The 24,180-nt window shown below is 40.5% G+C and overlaps 2 protein-coding genes across 4 annotated transcripts in view; one reads left to right on the forward strand and one right to left on the reverse strand.

The window, feature by feature from the left end:
• LATS2 (large tumor suppressor kinase 2) overlaps positions 1-8,460 on the forward strand; it is a 276,737-nt gene extending 268,277 nt beyond the window's left edge. Inside the window, exon 9 of the transcript XR_012688580.1 lies at positions 8,434-8,460. The gene's annotated coding sequence lies outside the window, so the exon portion shown is untranslated. The remainder of the gene's footprint in view (positions 1-8,433) is intronic.
• IFT88 (intraflagellar transport 88) overlaps positions 1-17,366 on the reverse strand; it is a 61,040-nt gene extending 43,674 nt beyond the window's left edge. The window contains exons 1-10 of one of the 3 annotated variants that reach the window (XM_075198851.1): positions 17,127-17,366; positions 16,583-16,676; positions 16,142-16,204; positions 12,723-12,779; positions 10,687-10,740; positions 7,420-7,483; positions 7,270-7,339; positions 5,630-5,720; positions 5,383-5,487; positions 3,307-3,409 (exon numbers count right to left, since the gene is read on the reverse strand). In XM_075198851.1, coding sequence (XP_075054952.1) covers positions 3,307-3,409; positions 5,383-5,487; positions 5,630-5,720; positions 7,270-7,339; positions 7,420-7,483; positions 10,687-10,740; positions 12,723-12,779; positions 16,142-16,204; positions 16,583-16,672 — 697 coding nt within the window. In that variant the 5' untranslated portion in view covers positions 16,673-16,676; positions 17,127-17,366. The remainder of the gene's footprint in view (positions 1-3,306; positions 3,410-5,382; positions 5,488-5,629; positions 5,721-7,269; positions 7,340-7,419; positions 7,484-10,686; positions 10,741-12,722; positions 12,780-16,141; positions 16,205-16,582; positions 16,677-17,126) is intronic. The other 2 variants (XM_075198852.1, XM_075198853.1) reach the window with 2 other exon arrangements.
• Positions 17,367-24,180: the final 6,814 nt, after the last annotated feature.

The following is a 24,180-nucleotide window of genomic DNA, read 5'->3' on the forward strand; positions in this document are numbered from 1 at the left end:
CTGGTACACCTGAGCTGGTATACCTAAACTCTTGCCTTCAGATCAGGGTTGCTGTGGATGGTACCACTGGCCTATCACACTGGCCAGAGATGCAGGTAGCTGGCAAAGCGTTGGTACTGGAAAGATGGGTCCAACCGAAGAACAGCCGGAAACCAGATTAGATTTGGTCTAATCTGCAGGTCACAGGAATTGGACATCAAAGCAAGTTCCTTAAGCAGTGATGTTTATTAGCTCAGGAAGTCCTAAAAAGGACAGTTACAGCCACTAGTTGAAGGTACTAGCGACATCCAGAAAGGTGCAGATAAAATTATACATTTCAGTACAAACCAGTGCTCTTTTTATACACATTCTGATACACGTCAGCAGGGAGTAAGGCCGCCCCCTGATCCTCCCCGACCCCAACACGTCTGAGTTATTTTTAGTATTAGGATGCAATATGTTTCCCACAACATGGATTTAAATGCAATGCAAAGTTTACAAGATTTACACTAATCTACTATATCCCAAAACCTGCTGTGTGCATTATTCGGACAGGACCTAAGATGCAGGATAACAAGCCACACAGACAGAGAGGCAGTGGCCCTCCTGCTGTGTATACAGGCTAAACAGACGTGTTGGCCACTGAGATGAAAAGGTCTAATTAACATGAGGGACTTTCTTTAGAAAAGTTTTACAAATCCAATCAAGACATTCTGTCTCAGAAATTACAAATCAATGCATTTCCTATACAAAAATATAAAACAATATAATAAAATAAGTACATCTCTAATACACAGTATCAAGAATCAGTACATTAGCAATGATATAAATTGGCACACTGTGCTAATAATTTAAATATATTATTACAATAAGCTATTTATAAAGTGGTCCAGCCACACATACGGAAATGTCTTGCATGGACAAAATGATTGGGTCTTCTTAAATCTAAAACAGTCTGGAAAGCCCCCAAGTATGTCCTGACCAGAAAGAGTCTGGAGTAACAGCCAGTGCCCACCTGGCCGGAAGAACAGGAGATCACACAAGCTTCCTGCAAAGTTTGCAGACTGATGTGTACAGCTTCTAACTGGAGCTGAAGGAATTCTGGATTAGACAACGAAATTTCCCCTGGAAACATAATGGAACTATCTGGTAACCCTCTCACTGCCCAGGACCCACTGATCATGAATACAATGTGTCCACCTTTCTGTTTACTCTGTCAGCCGCCCACTGTTGTTAGTGGAGACTGATCTGAGTCATAGCGATGTCTATTGACCTGATCTCCCCTCTTTGACCTGAATGCCCAAAAGGGTTGTTTAGATGCAGTGGTACCACCTTGCCTGGTGTATTGTCTGCTACGTCTTACATCTTTGAAGCGTTGGCGTGATGATGAGGAAGGGAAATAGATCACCTTTCGATCTTATGGCAGACGCTTAGATTAACCCCAGAAAATGTGTGAATTGTGGTGTCTAGTTTATCATCAAAGAGCTTTCATATAAGAGTATTGCTGGACTATTTTAAGATTGAGCTTCTGCTGCCCATGGACGCAGCCAGAGAGCTCTTCTAGCTTGCGCTATTATTCTGGCTGACAAGGTAATGGTATCCAACCGTGCCTCGCAAAGAAAATCCCTTCCTCCCTGCATAATGTCAATGCTTTTATGCAAATACTGTCTAATATTTTCCTGAATATTTGCATGAAGAGTATCTTCCCACAGTCTCAGTGTTCCAGCCACTGAAGCCAGAGATACTTATGAGGCTTTTTTTTAAAAAAAACTTTTCATCTGCATATCCATAGGATCTCTAAGAGGACCACCATCTTCTAAAGGAATAGTGGTCCTGGCTGATAAACTGGCTGTTGCTGCGTCTACTTATGGAACTGAACTCCCTTTCTAGGCCTCTTCATCACTAAAGGAATACATGTGTTCTAATCCTTTCTGGTTAGGCTGGTTGATCTCATTCTTCATTAATTACATCCTTTACTACCTGGTGCACAGGAAACACTCAATTGTTTTTTACTACAATCCTCAAAGAGGGTCTTCTGGACTACAGAGGATGTTCATTCATCCCCATGGATTTATATATATGCTTGAGCAGAATCTCCACATTAAATAGTCTGAACTCTTATTTAAATTCCCCAGATTTCCTACTAAAGGACTCCACATCTTCTATAGAGTCCAGATGTACCTGGGAAGCCCTGTCCTCTGAGCCCATACCTGTCTTGCTGGCTTTGCCCCCTGCATAGTCTATAAATCCTCTTTAGTAATTGCTCAGCAGCTGGGGATTACTCCCTTGGAGCTGGGAATTACATGTTGCATAGACGATCTCATCACAGCCAGTAGATAATGGCTCATCACAGGCTCCACAGAATCTATGCTGCTTGGCTTTACTTTCTTTCTTCCTTTCACTGGCTCTACAATAGTACTGAGATAGGAAGAGTATTACTAAACTTAACTAAAATCCAGAAAACAAGCTCCCCTAGCTGAGGGGATCACCAGTGCTCTTCACTGTTTGAGGTTGTATACTGCTGACAATGTGCGGGGCGTTCATGGAACAGGGAACGCTTGCATTAGTGATTCCGAGGTCCTGTCTGCCTGGGCATGGTGCGCACTCATGAGCAAAGCGCCTGTGTCTGCGCTTTTGAAATTTGGATTTAAAATACCTTTTACCTTGCACCACGTTTGCTACCAATGCAATTAATGGTCCTCGGTGGCCAGTCCTTCTCCTCAGTTTGTACCTGGTGCGTCGCCAGTAAAAGCAGGTAAGTCCCTACGTCCTGAAAATAACAGACTGTACCTATCCTCTCTAACGTCAGCTAGAGCTAGGAGAAGACACAGCGGAGAGAAGGAGCTGCCTATATACTAACTGGGGGAGTTTAGTTTCCTGTCTCTACCCAACGCTAGAAGGGCACTAACCCATTGAAATGGTTCAAGGGCTGGCTGGGCTGGGGGGCAGGGGGTATGTGCTCCCCGGTCCGGCCCCATAGTGGCTGCCTTTGGACTGGGTCACTGGGCTACCTACATTTTTTTGCCTTTTAAAATTTTCCTAATAGGCTGTTGAGCAGATTCTCACCCCTACCTGGGCTAAAATTTGCCAGCCAGCCCTGAAATGGCTGTTATGAGGATGGAAAAGAAAACTGGTATATTTCCGACAATTTTAACCAAGCCTCGTATTACTCAGACATAGCACTGGCTACACTCTGTGCATCGATAATAAGTTGTGTTGTAGTGCACACATAGTAAACATGGTATCAGTTGTATCATCAATGTTTGTCTGGAGACACACACACACACACACCATCAGCAAACAATGGCAGGTGACACATACACATACCTGCGTGGCTGAACATTTTATTTTTCACAATCACTTGGTAAGTATTGAGAGCTTCTGAATACATCTCATTGGCCGAGTACTGTGTAGCCAGGTTAAGCAGCACCTGTTAATCATTGAGAAGGAAATAAATTACTGGCAAACACGACTGAAGGAAGCATCTTACCACAACTGCCACAATCATGTCGAAGTCGCATAATTGGATGAACAAAAGTATATTGGTTAATATTGCTTTACCGTGCGATTGCGATCAGTATGCCACGTAACACGTGCATATCGCGATCACGTGGTAAAATACGCACGCACACACTCGCACTCTAACATTTAGTTATTCATATATTTCATATTTATATTGATTCCATTCCACAGTGATTTATGAGCAGATAGTATTTACTTTATTATTTAGTTTATATATTATGATTATATGTACACTTTAGTGTTATTTGAGGTTCAGGTTGCAGGAACTGTGTCATGTTTAGTATCATTTTAATCCCCTATTCATCAGCAGCAGTCCGGTTCATTCGCCGAAGAGATCGCACATTGCATACTCTAGTTATTGATGTTAGGGAATAAATGTTTAAAGTGATACCAACTGTAATATGCTAATAGACTTGTTGAAACTGGATTCTTGGCGGGGAAATAGGAGCACATCCCCTGGAGAGATGAGCCCCACCTTTGGATATTTTGGTTTGAACTGGCCTATGACCTGCAGCACACTGGACCTTCCTGAAACCTGGACAAATAGAAGCAAGCCAAATCATCTGCATTGTTTTCTCTGTAACACTAAGGGCTAGATTTACTAAGTTGCGGGTTTGAAAAAGTGGGGATGTTGCCTATAGCAACCAATCAGATTCTAGCTTTCATTTTGTAGAATGTACTAAACAAATGAAAGCTAGAATCTGATTGCTATAGGCAACATCCCCACTTTTTCAAACCCGCAGCTTAGTAAATCTAAGTGTGTATAATACAGCTCTAGCTGGTACTAAGTCAGTCATTCTCTGACCACAGTATTCTGGAGTGAAGTACTGTAGCTGGTACCAGTGGAGTGCAGCGAGAGCGGTATGTATTTTATCTTTGGTATTGACTGTACTGTATTATAATTATGTATTGAACTGCTAAATTTTGCATCTGCTAAATAAATTATTTTGTGCTTTGGAAACACAAGCAATCGCTTAGACAATGCTTATTGGAAAACGATAAAATTACTTTAATAATCACTACAAGGAAAAGTGAAATCTGTTCTGTGCACTTTAAATCTCTGTCACAGACACCAGACATTTTTCGGGATGCGTGAATAGAACAGTCATGGCTTATTGATGTCTTGACCTTAAGCAGTTTGGCAAAAAACAAACAAAAAAACAAAACAAATCGCTCAATAACAGGTGCACCGCATTTAAATCCAAAGGCTAAAAAAAAGAGGTACGGAGATCACATCTATTCAGATCAGTACAGGTGAGAATACCTGTTCAGTGTTAAAATATTTCAAAGAATCTCGTTTTGAGGGACATTTGTGTAAAAAGTCATCCTACACAATTATGGAATTCTCAGGTAACTGCTGCTAACAAAACTGTTTATTTACACAGTTTTCAGTCACTTGACCTTTACAAAAGTCTGTCTTTTTACTTGTTTTGGTACTTTGTATCAATATTGATTTTTACCATCATAACAACCAGTTCTAAGAGAAATAGCCAATCACAGGAAGGCCCACCTGGACCAGCGGCTCAATAGATACAGAGTAAGAATTCATCAGGTTCTATTTATTAAATGGATTGATCAATAAGTACAATGGGTAAAACAGGCCAGTGAATTGTCAAACATATGGATAACTGGACTGCAAAATATTCAAAACAAAATATTATAAAATGCCTCATTATAATTCCTGAAGATTCTGGAAGTGTGAAATGTACTAAACATAAAAGTGACTGTGTCATTACAGAATTACACTCTCCTAACTTCCTGAACATGTATTTTTATTGGATATATTTCACATTGGAACTGCTCTTTTAGTGTGAACACTGATGGTCACATAAAGTGCTAATGTAGTGTATAAAGATCCTATGTGACAAGAACATAACCTACCGAATATGTGAGGTCCAAGTTAATATTCTGCGGGGACAGGACTTGCTCTCTCTGTCTGACCAGAACTCTCTCCTTCCTGCCAGCTTCCTTTGCTTTCTCCAGTGCCTAGGACACAGATAACATCCTGTCTGATATTGGCGTAGATCGTACATATACACAGCACAGTATGCAGATAAAGATTAATAAATGTCATAACTATGACCAACAAATGTTTTGTTTATAAGCACGATATAATTATAACACTCACCAGCTTTAAATCTCCAGAGCTGTTGGCAATACAACTTTCTTCTATTAACTCATTAACTTTTTTCTCTAATTGTCTAATCTTTTCGTCGGGCCTATAAGAGATCACAACACGTAATCAGGGACATTTCAGAGGTGACCAGAAGAATGCAGGTCAGGTTGAGGTTTTGTAAAGGGGACGTTTGCTTTTTATAGAGAAGCATGGACGCATGCAATGAGATTGGGTCAGGGCGGCTTCTGGCTTAAGGTAATGGTGGTGATGGGTTGCCAGGGAAGGGACCCCCCTATTTACTAGACAGTGTTACAAACAAGGCTAGAAAGAGGGGGAGGTCTTTAAAAAAAATAACTTCCCCCTTAAGTACAAGATAATCATGTACATATTTTTAAAAAAAAAAAAAAAAAAAAAAAAGTATGAATGTTACCCCAAGTGATCAATGTACGGTTAAGGCGTTAAAGTAGATAACCTAAGCTAGATCACTGGATATAAACACAAATGGACAACATGGTATATTTCTGAGGGCATCAAATGCCTTAATGTCTGGAGAAAGCGTCACACCTTGCTAAAGCTGGGTACACAAATATACAATTATCGTGCAGATCTCACGTTCACAAACATTTATTCAGAAACTGCAAGTGTGTGACCACTCCCACTATTAAGTTTTATCGCACCAAAAACACATCACATCTGCTGATTTGGTTTTACAAACTTCCTAAAAATCACGATCAACGAAGGAATGAAGTCTGGTGAATTTGGAAGTGTGTGCGCACTCACAACCAGCGGTGTAGGCAGATATCTGTAGAGTGTGCACAGAGTCATGATAACGGTTATAAGAGATGAAGGATTGTGTAGTACAGTACACATGAATCAGCATGCTCATCGGAACTTTCAATCGTTGGTGAAGTCTTTACAGAAATTGCATCTGAAGTAAGATTACTTAGGTGTGTACCCAGCTTTAGGAAGCATTGCTTTTCAAGGATACACTGCAATGGCGCCCTCTAGTGTACACTATGCCCACAGTTAGTGGAAGAGATTAAAAGCACAGCATAACAACATAAGCCACGTGGCAGATTCATTTATGACTGGCTCTTCTAGGGGTGACAGACAACACACACACATTTTGGATATTCTGCTACTTTGGGTTGAAGCTTTTAGGTCAGCATCGCTACGGTTGGAGGACTACAGATCATCTTCTTGGGGGCTGCCTATTATTTTCCACACATATATTTGTACATGTTTGTTTAGCAGAGGCTGCCATTTCAGTATATGATCAAACACTATATATCACATTGGTGTTTTTCCCCCGATAGGATGTCTGAATGAAGGTTATAACTAGAGCTGAAGGACTAATTCGGAGGGAGAAGGTGGGTAGTGTGGACAATCTAATTGTTTACCAATACTAGAGTAAAGGGTAATTGTCACTACATCATATGTATCTGGCTCCAGAGCCTGATTAAGGCCCCCTGGGGCCCTATGTAATATACTAGTATGGGTCCCTTTCCCCTTTTCTTTTTGTAACAGAAAAAACACACATAAATATGGGTTACAGCAATCAGGGCCCCTAGATGGGAGACTAGGTTGCCTAATGAATGACCCAGCTCTGTCTAGTTCCTTATACTATGGTAATAAAACAAGCATTGACTCACGTATCTTCATTCTTAGCTTCCAGAGGGGGTGCAGGACCTCGGGCCTGCCCCAGGGGATCAAAACCAGAACCTGTATATAAAGACAGGGTCCTGTATAAAGAAACAACTTGTCTGAGTATAAAACCCATTACCCACATAATGAGACCTTACCTCGATAAGCTGTTTTAGTGAACCCAGCCGCCCGGACAGCTGTCATTGGTCGAGCTGCTCCTTCCTGCAAAACACATGGACACAAACGTGAAAAGAAACAAGGACAGTGTCTGCTCTCCCCAACAACTGGTTCCTTAACCCTGGGCTAGGTGGCCTTTGCCTACATCTGGGCCTATCATCAAGTGAATATCTCAGGTGTGCATTACATTGTCACAGCCTGCTGCTGGGATTCTTGCTATGGCTGTCTATTGGAAGATATCATAGTCACCTTAAAGGTTTCCCATACACATAAATAGCCAAAAGAGCAGCTGTAATATATGTTCTGCCTCCCTCCAACCTACATAAGAAAGGATTACTGATAATGTTAATGACATGCTGCCCAGGACAGTGAGCTGTACAGTCTCTGAATGTCAGTACAGCTTGGTTTACCCATAAGTTGCCAATGACAAGCTTCAACTTTTCTGCATTCCACATTCCTAGGCACTGACTTGTATCAATAACTAATTACAGTTACCAGTACTGCCAGTTACAGCAGAGAATTTCTGTCTTACTCAATAACAGCGTAGACTGGAAAATTAATGTTTATCAGCACATACTATCCATAAATCACTTTAAAATGTATGAATACATGTCTCTTACACAGAATTTAAAGCAAGCAGTCATAATATTTTGGGTTTAGCTCCTCTCTGAATGATGCGCGATCCAGCAATGGGGTGAAGATACAAAATATAAAAAGAGAAAAGGAAAGAAGTCTGAAGTCTTCCAGCCATAAAAAATAACAAAAAAAACCACACCCAGCAGCGCAGTCCTTATACATTTGGGATATTATGCGATCTCTCATGCTCTACTAGGATAATGCTTCCTTTCAGGAGCTAAGCATCTTCATCATCATCTTTTTATATAGCGCCACTAATTCTGCAGCGCTGTACAGAGAACTCACTCACATCAGTCCATGCCCCATTGAAGCTTACAGTCTAAATTCCCTAACATACACACAGAGACAGATAGAGAGAGAGACTAGGGTCAATTTTGATAGCAGCCAATTCATCTATTATGTTTTTGGAGTGTGGGAGGAAACCAGAGCACCCGGAGGAAACCCACATAAACACGGGAAGAACATACAAACTCCACACAGGCCATGGTTGGGAATCGAACTCATGACCCCAGTGCTGTAAGGCAGAAGTGCTAAGCCACCGTGCTGTATGGTCTTTTACCTAGGTCATTTATATGAGGAGGAGCTGTCAGGTCCTTCCAACATCATAAGGTCCAGTCTGGGATACTGAAGAGTTACTTGCACAAATACGAGACACATTTCTCCAACAAACACCAAGGGGTAAATGTATCAATCTGCGGCGCTGCATTGTAAAGGGTTAACTTCCCTTTACAATGCAGCGCCGCTTGAAATTTTATCGCGGAAGAGGCTGAACACGCGGGTGTTGAAGAACCCGCAGATTGATACATTTACCCCCAGGGGGTAACGGGGGTAAATGTATAAAAATCCGTTTTTTTCATCTTGCGGGAGATCGGCGACTTTGCAGCTAAAATTTAAAGGGGCGTTGGCTTGTAAAGGCAAACTTGCCTTTACAAGCCATCGCCCCTTTAAATTTTAGCTGCAAAGTCGCAGATCTCCCGCGAAATGAAAAAAACGGAATTTGATACATTTAGCCCCAAGACTTGTCGATTTTCCACCTTCTTGAGGTCAAATATGAAAAAGCCTAATATCAGGTCTATGTGTGTGATTACTGTCCTCCAGACCTTCCCCCATTTCCAAGCCTATAAAGAATCACTAGGAGATGGATGTAGGTGGCAATGGATGAGGATCACTGGGAGGAGGCCATGGCTGTACCTTCAGTGGTGTCACAATATTATCCAGAATGTCTAACCTACTTATGCATTTTCAACAGGATGCATTATTCTATGTTCAGCTGAACAATTCAGCTCAGATTTAAAGACTGTGCACTTCTTTAAATGTTGTCTCTTCATGAAAGAATTTGTGTTTCATCCCCACTAGACCCCAAGGATTTGGCATGTGGACTCCTTTCAACTGGAGATCAAAATCCAGACCACAGAATTGGAGGTCATGCAGTATGTTTTCTCAAGCTCATCAGAAACATGTTGGTTTATCCAATTAACTTCATCTTATCCCTTATCGCAGAACAAATTGATTTTCTCCAGAAGAGATGGCCTGAGAATTTCTTGAAGAAGTGGAAGGTCTTGTTCGACCCTCCAGACACAGATGAACAAGTCACTTTGGGAGTAAGAGGTGTTGAGAGCATCTCCAGAATGCTGGGGATCCTTGGATCCTATGGCTCTGCAGTTCTACCAGCGGAAGTTAGGTTTCTTAGACAAAATCTTTTAATGTGATTAATTGTGTTCTACAAGTTTTATAGACAAATAACCAACATAAGTCTCCAGGAGCTGTTAGATGTAACAGATGCTCTTACTAAATCCTTAGCCTGGAGATTTTGACATGAATGTCTGAAAATGGCAAAAGATTGCCCTTGAAGCTGTCACTTAGGGAACAAGTCAATTTTTAAAATGAATCACCTCCTTCCTAAATAGAGGTAAAACCCTGCTGCTACTTTACAACAATAGTACAAAAACATGTATTCATACATCTGAAAATAATGAATGGTACTTATGTTAATTTTATGAAAACAAAGAATGATTTCATAGAAATATTACAGTTTTAAGCGAGTAACCGGTGCCACTATGACTTTCAAAGAAAAGCAAGATAATACAAGTCACCTTTATTTTGTTATGTGATATTTCCTGGATCTAATAAAGTATGTTCTACTGTGCCGTGCAGTTGGCAGCACAGTAACGCCTGATTGATATTTTTGCATGCTTCTGTGTCAGTAAAATGATATTTGTGCATCTTCCGAACAGCTTCTGAAAGCGTGTGTGTGTGTGTGTGTGTGTGTGTGTGTGTGTGTGTGTGTTCGGCCCAATTGCCCCCCCCCCCTCCCCAGCAGGGGAATGGTCCCTGCGGGAACACACAATGTGCAGCTGGTCAGTGTCGACACAGACAGGCAGACAGAGTACCTTGCTTGGCCGATCTAATTGTGTTTAAAGCGCAATCAAAGCGTCTGGGCAGCATACTCTGACTGCCTGTCTGCACTGACTGGCTGCACATACTGTGCGCCCACAGGGCCCCTTAATCGACCCCCCACCCCAATGAAAACAATCTAGATGTGCCCCTGTGTAACACCAGCCTAAACTGAAATATTTTCATAGGTGTGATATGTAATTAAGGTCTTACAATACCTGGACGGCTCCGGTCATCGGTCTCCCCATGGACGAGGAGAGGTTCACCCTGGGCTGAAACAAAACATACAAATCAGATATTTGAACAGACTTGGACTAAAGCTAGGTGTTAGTGTGAACTCACGATTTTAAGGACAACAGGAAAATTTACATGAGAACAAACTCCAGATTGATTATTAAACCCTTTCGTCCTGGAACAGACATTAATACAATCTGATAGTTAAGGCGGACATACTTACTCACGATGAAGGCGCCATGGTAGAAAGACTGACTAAATAATACAATATTCATAATTTATTAATGTGTCAAACAGAGCCAGTTTCATATATACATATAAAGTAATTACATAGTAATTTTAAAGATGTGTCCAATCCTGCTGATATGCTTATATCGTATGCAGGCAAAAATTACTTTATTTAGTACTGAGCTTATGACCCCAAATCTTGTTATGGCCAATGTAGCTGCTTACTCTGTCTGGCCCCAGTGCCAGCCCAAATTATACTTCTACATAATAAAGAAACACATGGTGTAAAAGAATTAAAGAAAACTGCCAGTTACACATAAACATATTGTGTAAGACCCTTTCCCCAACTAGCAGACCCACAATTAGGGTATGCCCATATTCACTGACCACAGGTGAATTCTGACTTTCAGTGTTCTCTACATCTGATTGGACCTCTGCCACACCATCCAATCAGAGCGCTGAGATTCAATACTCTCCTGCTTCTTGGAACATGACAGAATGACTAAATCACTGAAATGTTGGGTCTCAGTCACTGAACCTCAGATGTTCTGGAAGTACTTAATACACCACCAGTTTAATCTTCCAAAATGAACACAAAAAAAGTGTAGTTTATTGTTGACCAGGAAATCTGCAGTTTAATAATTTACTTAACACATAGAAGTGGCATATTCTGTGGCACACCTTCATGGCTTGTAACTGGGCTATTTAAATATACAAGAGACTCTTATGTCTTCATAGCCACTGAAAGACAAGTTTGGGATCCCAAACAGCTATCTCTGCAGCAGTCTACAGGTACAACCTGCTGGTAATAATCACTTTTTCATTGATTCTTATGATTCTGGAAAGCTCAGAAGTAATGACAATGTAATTAAAAATATACATAACTCCAAAACTCACAATAAATCTTACTGTGAAAATCTTTAACTGTTACTGCATTTCAGGTTTGGATTTATTTAAGTAAAAGGTAATGCTTGTAAATCAATGGTTTTATTTCGGTACTTAATAAATTGGGAACTAAAAATATGTATTAATCTCCAATACAGGTACATACTGTGTTTGCAATTCAACATTTCCAATAGGTAATAAAGTAGAAATAATAATCTTTTCAAAGTATTGTCTAGTCACAAATTAAATTTTTGTTCCCGGAATTAACTGAGGTGGTCCTGTATTGTGGGTCAGCACGGTGGCTAAGTTGTTAGCACTTCTGCCTCAGAGCACTGGGGTTATGTGTTCAATTCCCGACCATGGCCATACCTGTGTGGAGTTTGTATGTTCTTCCTGTGTTTGTGTGGGTTTCCTCTGGGTGCTCCGGTTTCCTCCCACACTCCAAAAACATACTAGTAGGTTAATTGCCTGCTATCAAAATTGACCCTAGTCTGTGTGTGTGTGTGTGTGTGTGTGTGTGTGTGTGTGTGTGTGTGTGTGTAATTTAGACTGTAAGCTTCAATAGGGCAGGGACTGATGTGAGTGAGTTCCCTGTACAGCGCTGTGGAATTAGTAGTGCTATATAAATAAATGGTGGTGATAAGGGGCAAAAAGAGGGGCAAACAGCACTGTTCCAGGTTTCTAACACAGGGGGTGAGGGCATGGAGCCTCAGCTCTAGCCAATCAGAGTCTTTGTTAGGAATAACACAGTGCTGTGGATCCCTACATTGTCAAAGCACCAGTGGTATTCCTGAGCTGCAGGTGAACCTAACATGGGACCGCCACAGTATTGTCCAGTGTAGGGAAAGTTAACTTGTGACTGTACATATACATAAATGCCTGATTTTAATAAGAGAAATATACTTACACCAAATCCAGTTCCCAGTGGGCGTACAGCGGCTGTTCCTGGGACTTTTGCTGCAATCTTAAAAGCAGACAAATCAGTCTCATGTGGAATAAATCTAGGACTACAGCTCACTAGTTCAATGCACAGTTTGTGAGAACCTTTTACAGTGGAACCTGAGGATAAATATGCAAAGCAGAACAACGGCCAGAAAATGCAATAAAAGGAAAGGGAAGAAAACAGTTCTATGACCTAACCCAGAGTTGTTGGAGATTCAGCTTGAATTTAAAACCAGGATCCTTCATTATACTGTATATCTAGCACCAAAATATTTGCAGCCATTATTTTAAACCTTTATCCAGAAATCAAACATGCACAAAGAATCGCGTAAAGCCATAAACACTAGTTTATTTTAAACAACATCTGTCCTCATGTATTTTCTAACACATCACTGAAGAAGATCAGTATGAAAGAAGGGGACAGATTCTGCATTGGAAAGGAAGGGGCAAAGGGGTTAAGAGAAGAGGGTTAGCGTACAACAGGTCAACCAGGACTTATGGACAGTTGTTTCCATTGGTGGCATATCATGGAGCTAGTATATACCTGTGAACTGACGCCTCCTGAAAGTCAACCCAGCTAAAACAAGTAGCAGACTGTCTGTCCTGCCCGGTAAGAGTCAAACCCTCCAACATTTTGTCTCATTCACTTTAAGAGACCTTAACTGTACCGGTACATTTTTGTTTCCATGAAAGAGATACTGTTTTTGAAGAGTTAAGTAGAACATTCAAGAGAAACCTTTTATATGCTACACTGGTAAATGAGTTGTGTTGTACAAGTACAAAAGTGAGGTCTATGGGTACAAAGGGTACCTGTACTCCTGTGATTTAGGATATACATAAAAGAACTTCCTGCTTGTAGGGTTTGACTTAAACATGACCACATAGTGAAGTAGTAAGGTGTCACATTCCATTCTAGAGTTCCAGCATAGGGAGCAGATTGCAGGAAATATCTGCAGTGTGGTTCCTCCTGCTGCAAACCGAGGCTTTTTGTGTGATTATATCCATTGTCATTATCAAATTTTTGGGGATATGAGGGGGTTGTCTGCTATACAGTATTCCTCGAAAGAGTAATTTACCTAAAGAGTGATTGTCTAGAGGACATTGATACTAAGAAGTTTTTAATTTGTACATGTAGGTTTTTCAGGATAGCCCTCTCACCATGCCTAGTCGGGTCATGGACCCTAAGGCACCCACCACCCCATCCCCTGAACTGAACCCTATACAATTGAAAGCATTGATGAGATAAAGGAAGAAAGCCAGTTGCTAGGACATATCGTCTGAAATAAAGATAATGTTGGTCAGCACGGTGGCGTAGTGGTTAGCACTTCTACCTTACAGCACTGGTGTCATGAGTTCAATTCCTGACCTTATCTATGAGGAGCTTGTATGTCCTCCCCGTGTTTGCGTGGGTTTCCTCCAGGTGCTCCAGTTTCCTCCCACACTCCAAAAACATATTGATAGGTTAATTGGCTGCTAACAAATTGACCCTAGTCTGTCTGTCTGCCTGTATGTATGTGTTAGACTCTAAGCCCCAATGGGGCCGGGACGTGATGTGAGGAAGCGAAGGTATCTATAACATGCTGTGTCTTTCATGGGAACGCAAACAGCGTGTGTTTTGCAATGCTCTGTACATCAGCAACCCTTAGCTGACGCATTCCGCAAACAGTCTACTATGTGGACTAGAACAGCAACCTGGTAATGTAGGCGCATGTCTGGGGAACCCCCAATCCCTCACTGGCCCCTGGGGGATATCATCAGAGCTTTCCTCTCCCTATAAATCTAGTAATTTGGTGTTACGGAAAAGGGAAAAAAATGGTTGAGTATTTTGATAGGTAGAGTTTCAAATACATAGAGAATTATGGTGGGCATATTCATTTTAATTATATTGCACCTCCCAAATCAAAATCTGGGGAAAACCAACTTTCTTAAGTCACAGATTTATATTTCTAGCACAGGAGTCAAGTTTAAGTGAAACTGCTTTACTAAATTAGAAGGCGGTTGATGACTAAATATATAAGATGTTGATTGCTCATTCACCAGAAACACCTGCAAATTGGGGTGTCGGAAGGAACAATCTGAGAGCTTCTGATTAAGTTTTTATGCAAATTGATAATTGTTAATATTATTTTTAACTTTTCAAGTTTGAAGGGTATAAAGGGGGGGGGTATACAGGGACCAAGATAATTGTTAATATTATTAATAATGATAAATAATAATTTGGTGTTAATCATTAATATTGACAAATAATACAACTTTTAGCTCTTGGGATTTGTAAAACTGCATTTTTATAAAATATCCAAAAACTGCTGGACTGTATTCTTTTTCTGAAATAGTATTTTATTGAATTTTTATACAAGAAGGGAAGAGGGGGGAGTAATAGAACGACACTTGGTTTGGCTATACATTACTTTTAATTACAACATGTCTCATAATGAGCTAATAGTATATGTCATTACAAAAATAAAAAAGATTCTAAACTATCAAATATTAGAAAGGTGAAACCTAGGAGGAGATGAAAGGCAGGAACATACAGTGTTGTTAGTATAGGGTTCACCAGGACAGATGGGAGGAAGAGAATGCAGATAAGGGGTTGAGTTTCCAGTCCACTTTTGTACTAATAGTTACAAGGTGAGGAATCTTCATGGATCCTGTTGAACTACACTGGAAGTTTTCAAAGCCTTTTATTTTATACACCATACAAAGAGTTGACCGTAGAGATGGTGAGGGTGACATCCATGGAATACAATTTACAGACGGTGGAAGCACCATGTAGCCATGTCAAAAAATAGAATAGCCAATAAAATTATACTTTGGGTCGGGTGTAACCAGTCCAGGTAGTTACGTAAAATGTGGAGATGAACTTAACAGCGATAATTAATAACATTTGTTTGCAGTTAGTAGAATATAGGTTCGTACACACAGGCACTGAAAACAAGACTAAAGTTTGGAAAAAACCCTTGTACTTTTTTCTTTTAACAGAGAGTTTGAAGCACTTCAATTATTGCATCTCAAAGCTTCTCTGTGACATAGTGTATCATGTACTTAATAAGAGAGTTCCCACAACATTTGATTATGTTTTGTTCTATTCGTACCTAGCATTAACACTTATGAATGCTGTAGCCAATGCGCTATCTGAAACAAAGGCAGAAAATGTGTTTCTACTTTTCCACTAATTTACATAATTTTTAGACCATCAGCATTAAAGAGTTTAATTGGCGTTGAAAACTTGTGTTGAACACTTTAAAATGACATCAACCTAGTCTAACACGTCTTTGCACGTAATGTTTGGATAAATATATACAGTATGGTTCCTTGACAGACATGCCCATGCTATGGTTACATTACTGATCTATATCAGGTAAAATAAAATCTAATAACACATACCGGAGGCCTTCGTCCATGGCTCGTCTTGACAGCAGTCTGAAATGCCACATCATTCTCTAAATCCTTCAAAGCAAAACATAGAGAGTCACATAAATTGCTATTATGTGGAATCTTCTAATATTACTATTATATAAAGCCAACAGATCACACAGTGCATAAAAGAGAATGTTTAATCATTGACATCAATGTATAATGATATATGGATGTTATATAGTTCAAGAGTTGATTGATCTGGCCTGAAAAAATTAAACGAATGGAGAGCAAATTTCATTTACTTTATTAAGTTACAGTCAACAAAAACACAAATAATAGCATCAATGAGCCATAGTTCGAGAGGCCCTCAGTTTTGCCGATCTGTTATAAAACTAGGGATACATAGAGGTCATATTTTAGGTTTGTGACTAAATACTAAGATGAACAGACGACATATATGAGCATTACCTCAGTGTCATAGGTTGGATTATATTCATTGTAACCAGTATACAAGTCCTCTTCATCCTCCTCAGGTACCAGATGAACATGTTGCATCATGAAACTGGTGTATAAAAGTGGCAGTAAGACAAAAACATGTACATTACACATACTATAGATAAGGCAATCTGTTCTGTTACACGCTACCCTAATCTATCCCAATCATGCAACCTTTTAGGCACTGTTTGTTACGGGAATCATTGTCAGTGCTCAGACTGTAACACATTATATATTTGTATATTCTAGAGTTATAATATCATGCTGTATATAGCTAGATGCAGTTTGGGGGATATTGGACAAAATAAAGTCCCTTTCATCATGTTGATGTGCATGGTAGAGGAGCCACTAGTGAATGTGCTGGGCAGCATTCATTCATTGGTTGCATACAGGCAGGTTAGAGGACTAACATTTGGCTCAGACAACCTGTGACATTCCAGCTATTGGGGAACTACAAGTCCCAGCAAGGTATGCATGAAGAATCACAGGCTGTCTGCATTAAACGTCTCCACCCTACCTATGTGCGGGGAAGCTGTGCCCCGATGTATTCTAGAGCCAGAACCCGCTGCTGGAGGAAGATGTTAGTTTGTTGATGCCAACGAAAGCTCCAAGGGAATCCGTACCAGCATGCACCGCGCCCTCTCTCGTCGTCCGCTGATTGGGTGAGAGCTAATGACGCGGAATTATTTTCTGAGGGCCCTGCAAGCTCCATGCCGTTGCTAGGCGACCGAGAAGCGAACGGTCTCTGCCACTGTCGACCAATCGAATTGGACGGGGTGGAGCTACGCGAGCAACACATGGCAAGCGGTGACGTCATGCGACCGACTTCAGGTCAGGACTGTGAGTGATGCTGTGGGAGAGGTTGCAGCCAATGGCAGCGCGGTATTCTATCAGGGCTTCCTTGTGACGATGTAACCATGGTTACCTGCTGTGTCCTACTTCCAAGGGCAGTTCCAGGCTTTAAGGATGTGTCCCTGGAAATGTCCCTACTTTTCAGTATTGACCAACTGCGCAATAACATTTATATTTTCCTGTATGGTAGATAACGTTTTCCCCATCTGTTCTTAAGCTGTAAACCTTACAATGTAATATTTATTGCAGATGAATTTTTAACATTTAAAATATGCAGTATAATCAAGTTTATAAACAAGACATTCTGGGAATTGTAGTCCTTCTATCATGGCATCCGCTTATTGGGCCCACAAGGCTGGCTGCAGAGCCCGTGTGATCGCGTACCTCCTACCAAAGCAAAAGCTGGTACTGCCTAGGACCGTAATGGTGAACCTATGACACGCGTGTCACTCGTGTCACTCCGACGCAGTTTGACTGAAACACCTGGTGGTGGGGTAAAACCTCCAGTTTCAGAGGCTGCCCTTTGATTAGCTGCTCTCTGCTTCAATCCCTGGTTGTTGCGTGGAGGTGTGATGTCACCGCTGGCACGAGAGTTCTGCAGAGAACCAGTTTAAACCGCCATAAACAGCGGTTTTGTTGCTTGTCATTGCCTTAGGAAGGCCCATACAGGAGCAAAGAGGACACAGCCCTGAAACGTGAGACATACAGCAGCACATCAAGACTGGACCAGGGAGACCAGCGAAGTTCATAGCCCTGCACGATCACCCCAATTAGTCATAAACAGCGCAATAGGACAGCACCGCAACAACCAGACACTGTACTCGCGATAAACAGCATTGCAAGTGGCTCTCCTGTAAGTGCAATTGTCTTACATGATAATAAGATCTGCATTAACGTACCTCACTATTGTTGCCTCTTTCTGTCTTCATCATCTGCTCCTGCTCACAAGTTCTAACCTGAAACACTCTCTCTCACTCTCTTTCATTTTGGCATATGTACCCTGTATAGATACATGCATATCAAAATAAAGTGTACTACCATTGTATAAGACTGTTACTATACAACACAACCTGATACTTCTATTCCCACCCATGTTTCACATCACAACACCAAAAATTACTCAAGACCCATATAACTTGCCTCCAGAGCACCTCTTGCAGTTCCTGCTTCAAGAGAGTGTTCTCACTATCCTCACAGAGCACCATACAAACCCCCCCCCCCCCAATTTCTAAAACACAAACCGAAAAACAAAACCCTTATTTTGGCCATCATCCTGACTTTTTTTTTTTTATTATAACAGTTTTTATTAGAAATTTTCCAGTAACATCATGGCATCAAATAGACAATATTCAGTCAAGAAATATCCAATAACATAAATATGTTACAAAAGGTTGAATTGTATCTTGGTTGAATGATGTTTGCTCACTTTAAAACGTTTAGATTTTGTTATTTTAAGATTAAATAAGATCAACTTAAAGAGTTAAAAGTTGTAGTATTTATATTAATCGGTGTATGGGAGTGAGCTTAGCGCCAATGGAAATATATTTGTATTTCATATAGAAGAATTGGAAGTATTCCTCCATGCAAAATGAGCCATGTAACACATAGTAAAAATAACAATAACAACAACAACAGGTAGGCGACCGCGGATAACCCCCAAGCAAGCAGTAAAACGGCCAGTGATGTCTCCATCACTCCAACTCTTCCATATGACATGAATCTAAGAACCAGATGTAAGTGAGGATGGGGGTGTGCATGAAAAATGAGGGGGGGAAGCATCAGAAGGTTGCACCCCTACATAAAATCCTGTATCTCTTGACTTTTATCTTTCTCCTGGCAGGGTTCTTCTTTGAAGTCTGTGTTTACCTGTCCTGCCATCTGGAGCCTCTTCTACTGTTCCAAGCCCTGCCTAGTTCCAGCTCCACAGACTTGCTGAGCTCTGCCAAAAGTGCTGCAGGTACGCGCCTGCCTATTGCTAGTTACAGAAGGGAGTACGTAGTGTAGTGCTTTAAATTATTTTGTACAGGAGTCTGTCCAACAACACCGTTACAGAGGTAATAAAGCAGTCAATAGGTTTTTAATTACCTCTGTAACAGTGTTGTTGGACTGACTCCTGGTACAAAATAATATAAGTTAATTTATGAATTAACCTTTTATAGAAAATGCCATGTTTTTTATTTATGTACTGTTGCAGCCCTGAGATGGAGAATCCAAAGCATAAAAAAGCAAGATTGAATGATAAAGACAGTGGTAGTAGCAGTAGCAGACCCTTTCAAGAGATATGGACAGAGTTGTATGGCATTATAGACAGAAAAAAAATAGATCATTGTGCATACTATGTAATGAGACAGTAGTAAGCAGAACGTGGAACATAAATAGACATTTTGAAACTGATCATTGCCAGCTCTTGAAAAAAAAGTCTGGATGAAAGGAAGGAATACATTTCTAAGCAGTTACCCTCTATAAGAGCCAATCAAATTCCCTCCTTAAATTTGTAAGAGGTTTTACAAATTTAACATCAGCAAGTTTATGCGTTGCTCACTCCATAGCTCAGCATGGAAAAGCCCTCAGTGAAGGAGAATTTATTAAAGAAACTCTTCTAAGGTGTGCACCAATTTTATTTCACAATATGCAAAATAAAAATGCTATTATTAAGCGAATTTCTGAGTTACCAATTAGTAGAAATGTCATCAAAGACAGATTAATGAGATTGAACACAAACATACAGCATCAATTAAAAGGAGACTTAGACCATTGTAAATATGTTTCAATTTCTCTTGATGAAACTACTGATGGCACATCAAATGCTCAGTTGGCCATTATTGCTAGATATTCAGATGGTCTCACAATGAGAGAAGAGTTGATAAAGTGAGAATCAGTGCCAATAAGTACATCAGGGAAGGAAATATGTAAGGTTGTTATACAAACATTCTGTGACCTAAGCATTGATATGTGTAAAGTTGTGTTAGTGACGACAGATGGGGCACCCAATATGGTGGGAAAAAGTGTAGGATTTGTGAAGTTGTTTATGGAAGCTATTGGACGTCCACTTGTGCCTTTTCATTGTATTATCCATCAGGAGGTGTTGTGTGCCAAGGCAGGATTCACAGAATTAAATGATTTAGTGTCAGTTGTAACAAAAATAGTGACTTTCATAGCTGCTCGACCCCTTCACAAGCGAGAATTTTCTGCACTTTTACAGGAAGTTTATTCAACCTACAGTGAACTGCTGATGTTCAACAATGTGAGGTGGCTAAGCCGAGGAAAAGTACTTGAGCGATTTGTGGAGTGCTTTTCAGAAATTAAGGTTTTTCTTGAGAATAAGGATCTTGCAAACTTTCTTCAGCTCAATGATCATAAGTGGGTCAACTCATTGATGTTTCTCACAGATATCTCTGTTCATATGAATAAGCTAAACTTACAATTACAAGGTTTTGGCAAAAGTATTGATGTTATGTTTGGATACATAAAAGCCTTTCAAAGTAAACTTAAAATCTTTAAGCAAGATATAGAAAATAAAACTTATAAGTATTTTCCTCGAGTAAAAAAGTATTTTGAGAACGACAGCACAACTGTACACAATGAAATAGAGCCCATGCACATGAAGTACCAGCATATTGTGAACTCGTTACTTGACCAGTTCGTTGAAAGATTTAATCAATTTAGAAGCCTGGAACAGACCATTAAAATAATTAAGTATCCGGATTTAGTAGTCTACAGTACTTTCGAATGGATGCAAATTGGTGATTTGGAGATGCAACCTGCTGAATTTCAAGACAGCATCTGGATTTAATAGTTTGTCGATTTGAGGTCCAAACTTGAGAATCTGGAAAGAAATTGTTTGGAGAATGAAGAAGACTGCCACTACGAACAGGAAATTTGGAGTGCTTGGAACAGATTACCAGACACTTTTAGTGCCCTGAAAAATCTAGGAATGACTTTACTCACAATTTTTCCCTCAACATACTTTTGTGTGACCTTATTCTCAGCATTAAATAATATTAAAACAAATAAAAGAAACAGACTGACAGATGAAGTTAGCAGCGCTTGCTTGGCCCTGAAGTGCACAAAATACAAACCTGCAATTGAAGATTTATCAAATGCAATTCAGCAACAGAGAAGTCACTAAGGTAAATCATTATTTGTTTTTGCTTTTTAAACTAATATTTATAACAAATATATTAAACATATAACTGTTTCTTTATTAGGGCTGAAGATATCACCAAATTATGGATATTTCTTGAAATGACATGCGACCCAAGGAAGAATACACTTTTTTCCGATTTTCGACACACCGAGCTGGAAAGGTTGGCCATCACTGTCCTAGGAGGAGTGTGACTGCACAAGCTATTGGTCCACGCATTCATTCACCTGTAAGCTGGTGCAGATCACCCACCGTCTTGCATCCAATGTCTATCCAGACAGTATTGTGTGTAATGTGCTGCCTTAGATGCATCAGCAATGTGCCCCTGGAAATAATTTTAAAATGTTGGTAACTATAGTTTATCTCAGGGGCGGATCTAGACAACTGCTTTACCCGGGGCAATTTTAGGGGGGGCGATTTAGGCCCCGCCCCCTTTCTGATTTCTAAGGCTGCCGGCTGCTGCACACTATGTGCAGGTACGCTCGGCAGTGACAGTGTGCTGCCCCGCTGCTCTGATTGTGTTTAAAACACAATTAGAGCAGCCGGGCAGCACACTGTCACTGCTGAAGGACCTGCACAGTGTGCAGCTGTCGGCAGCAAGCCCCTGCTAGGGGGGGGCGATCGCCCCGATCGCCCCCCCCCTCCCCCCTGGATCCGCCACTGGTTTATCTAATACATATTAATGCTTCTCTAGTGGTGATTTTACCTTCTGTAGAAAGTATGTGGCTGATCGGGACATTTCTTTTACATTTCACTCACAGAGATGCTTCACACCAGAGCCGGCTCTATTGAAGACATATAAGGGTGCATTAAAAGCTTGAAAATATGCAGGTTTGAAATCTGCATATGAGGATAATTGGAAGTGATTACAGCTAGGGTCAGATTTTGTGTCTTGTGAGCTGGAACATACCAACTATTGCTGAGCACTTTTGTGATTATTCATGTAAGTGGAATATATATATTTTTTCTCGGATATGATATTTATTTGTCTCTTTGGACAGTATTGAAATTCTTAAGGAGGATATATGTGAGCGAGTTCTATGTGAGCGAGTTCTCTGTACAGCGCTGTGGAATTAGTAGCGCTATATAAATACATGATGATGATATTATAAGCAATTAAAAACTTTTGCTACTATACTTACCTTGGAAATCAGTTGTTTGCTTGAAAGCAATGATTTATATATACAAACACTGAAGGATTGAGATTGATATCCATTATAACAGCAATTGGATTCATTGTGGACAATAGGCCAATTGTATATTATATTTGAAGGACTGTTACTAAATGTGAAAGTTTTTTTATTGTATTTGGCAGTTATACCATCAGGAATACGGAATGGTTATGTATTAATTGATTATACATTTTTTTTATACATATATATTTTTGTATTGTTATTAATAACAATTTATTTTTATTTTCTAGTTTAGTATATGTCTGGCAATAACAGTTAATTGCCATTTTGGGAGCTGCAGATATATTGGGCATAGTTGATTAATTTAGATTAATCTGTTTAGATTAATCTGTATTCATGTAACGGATTTACTGGATTCACTACTAATCTTAATTAACGCTGGCTTACCTGAGGTGCGGAGTCTAACGATCTCCCCGGTATTCACCAAGAACCGCCGCAAGGCGGGATGGGCTTTGCTGCCAGGAGTCGCAGGTCGCGGTCCTCAGGTTTGCCCCAAGATGTAGTACAGCGGAGTAGGAGCAAGATGAGAGTAGTCGGACAGGCCAGGTCGGTACACAGGCAGGCAATGCAGACAGAATCAGGAAGCGGTCTCGGAGTCAATCAAACCGGGTCGGTACACGGGTCACCAGAACAGAAGTGAGGTCAGCTAGCCGGGTCGGTACACAAGAAGGCTGTCACGCTTCTGGTATCACAAACGAACCCAATAGCCAGGTATTTCTGAATTCAAAAGGATTTATTTTGGTATACAAATAAATCTCCAGTGTCCAACAAATAAAGTCCAAAGTAACAAGAGGTTAAAGGTCTGGTGGAAGTATCAAGTACTTGTAGTCCAAATCACAAGGAGGCAAGGTTCTGTGGAAGCATCTGGTTCAGAGACAAACACAATACTCGTGCAAAGGCTTCATAACAGGAAGTGCCTTTTCTAGGCCCAAACAGGAAATGGGATCCAAGATGGAATCTTCATGAGACAGTCCCGGCCATCTTGGATAAGGGCTATTGTAAGGGCAAGTTCATAACAGAGATCCAAGATGGAAACTTCATGATGCAATCACGGCCATCTTGAATGAGGGCAAAACTAAGGGCAAGTACATAACAGGATGCCCCCTTCTCAACGACGTCCTCTGGACGACTTAGGACCAGGTTTCCCAGGATGCTGTCTATGAAATGCTTTTACCAAAAGTGGGGCATGAACATCCTTTGCAGATTGCCAAGAGTCATCTTCTGGCCCATAACCCTGCCAACGTAGCAGATACTGTAATTGGTTTCGAAACATACGAGAGTCCAGGATCTTTTCGACAATAAATTCCTCATGCTCATCAACTTGAATTGGCTCAGGAGGAGGCAAAGAGCGACCAGGAAATGGATTCTTAACTGAAGGTTTT

The sequence above is a fragment of the Mixophyes fleayi genome, chromosome 2 (assembly GCF_038048845.1).
Source record: "Mixophyes fleayi isolate aMixFle1 chromosome 2, aMixFle1.hap1, whole genome shotgun sequence".
Lineage (NCBI taxonomy): Eukaryota > Metazoa > Chordata > Amphibia > Anura > Limnodynastidae > Mixophyes > Mixophyes fleayi.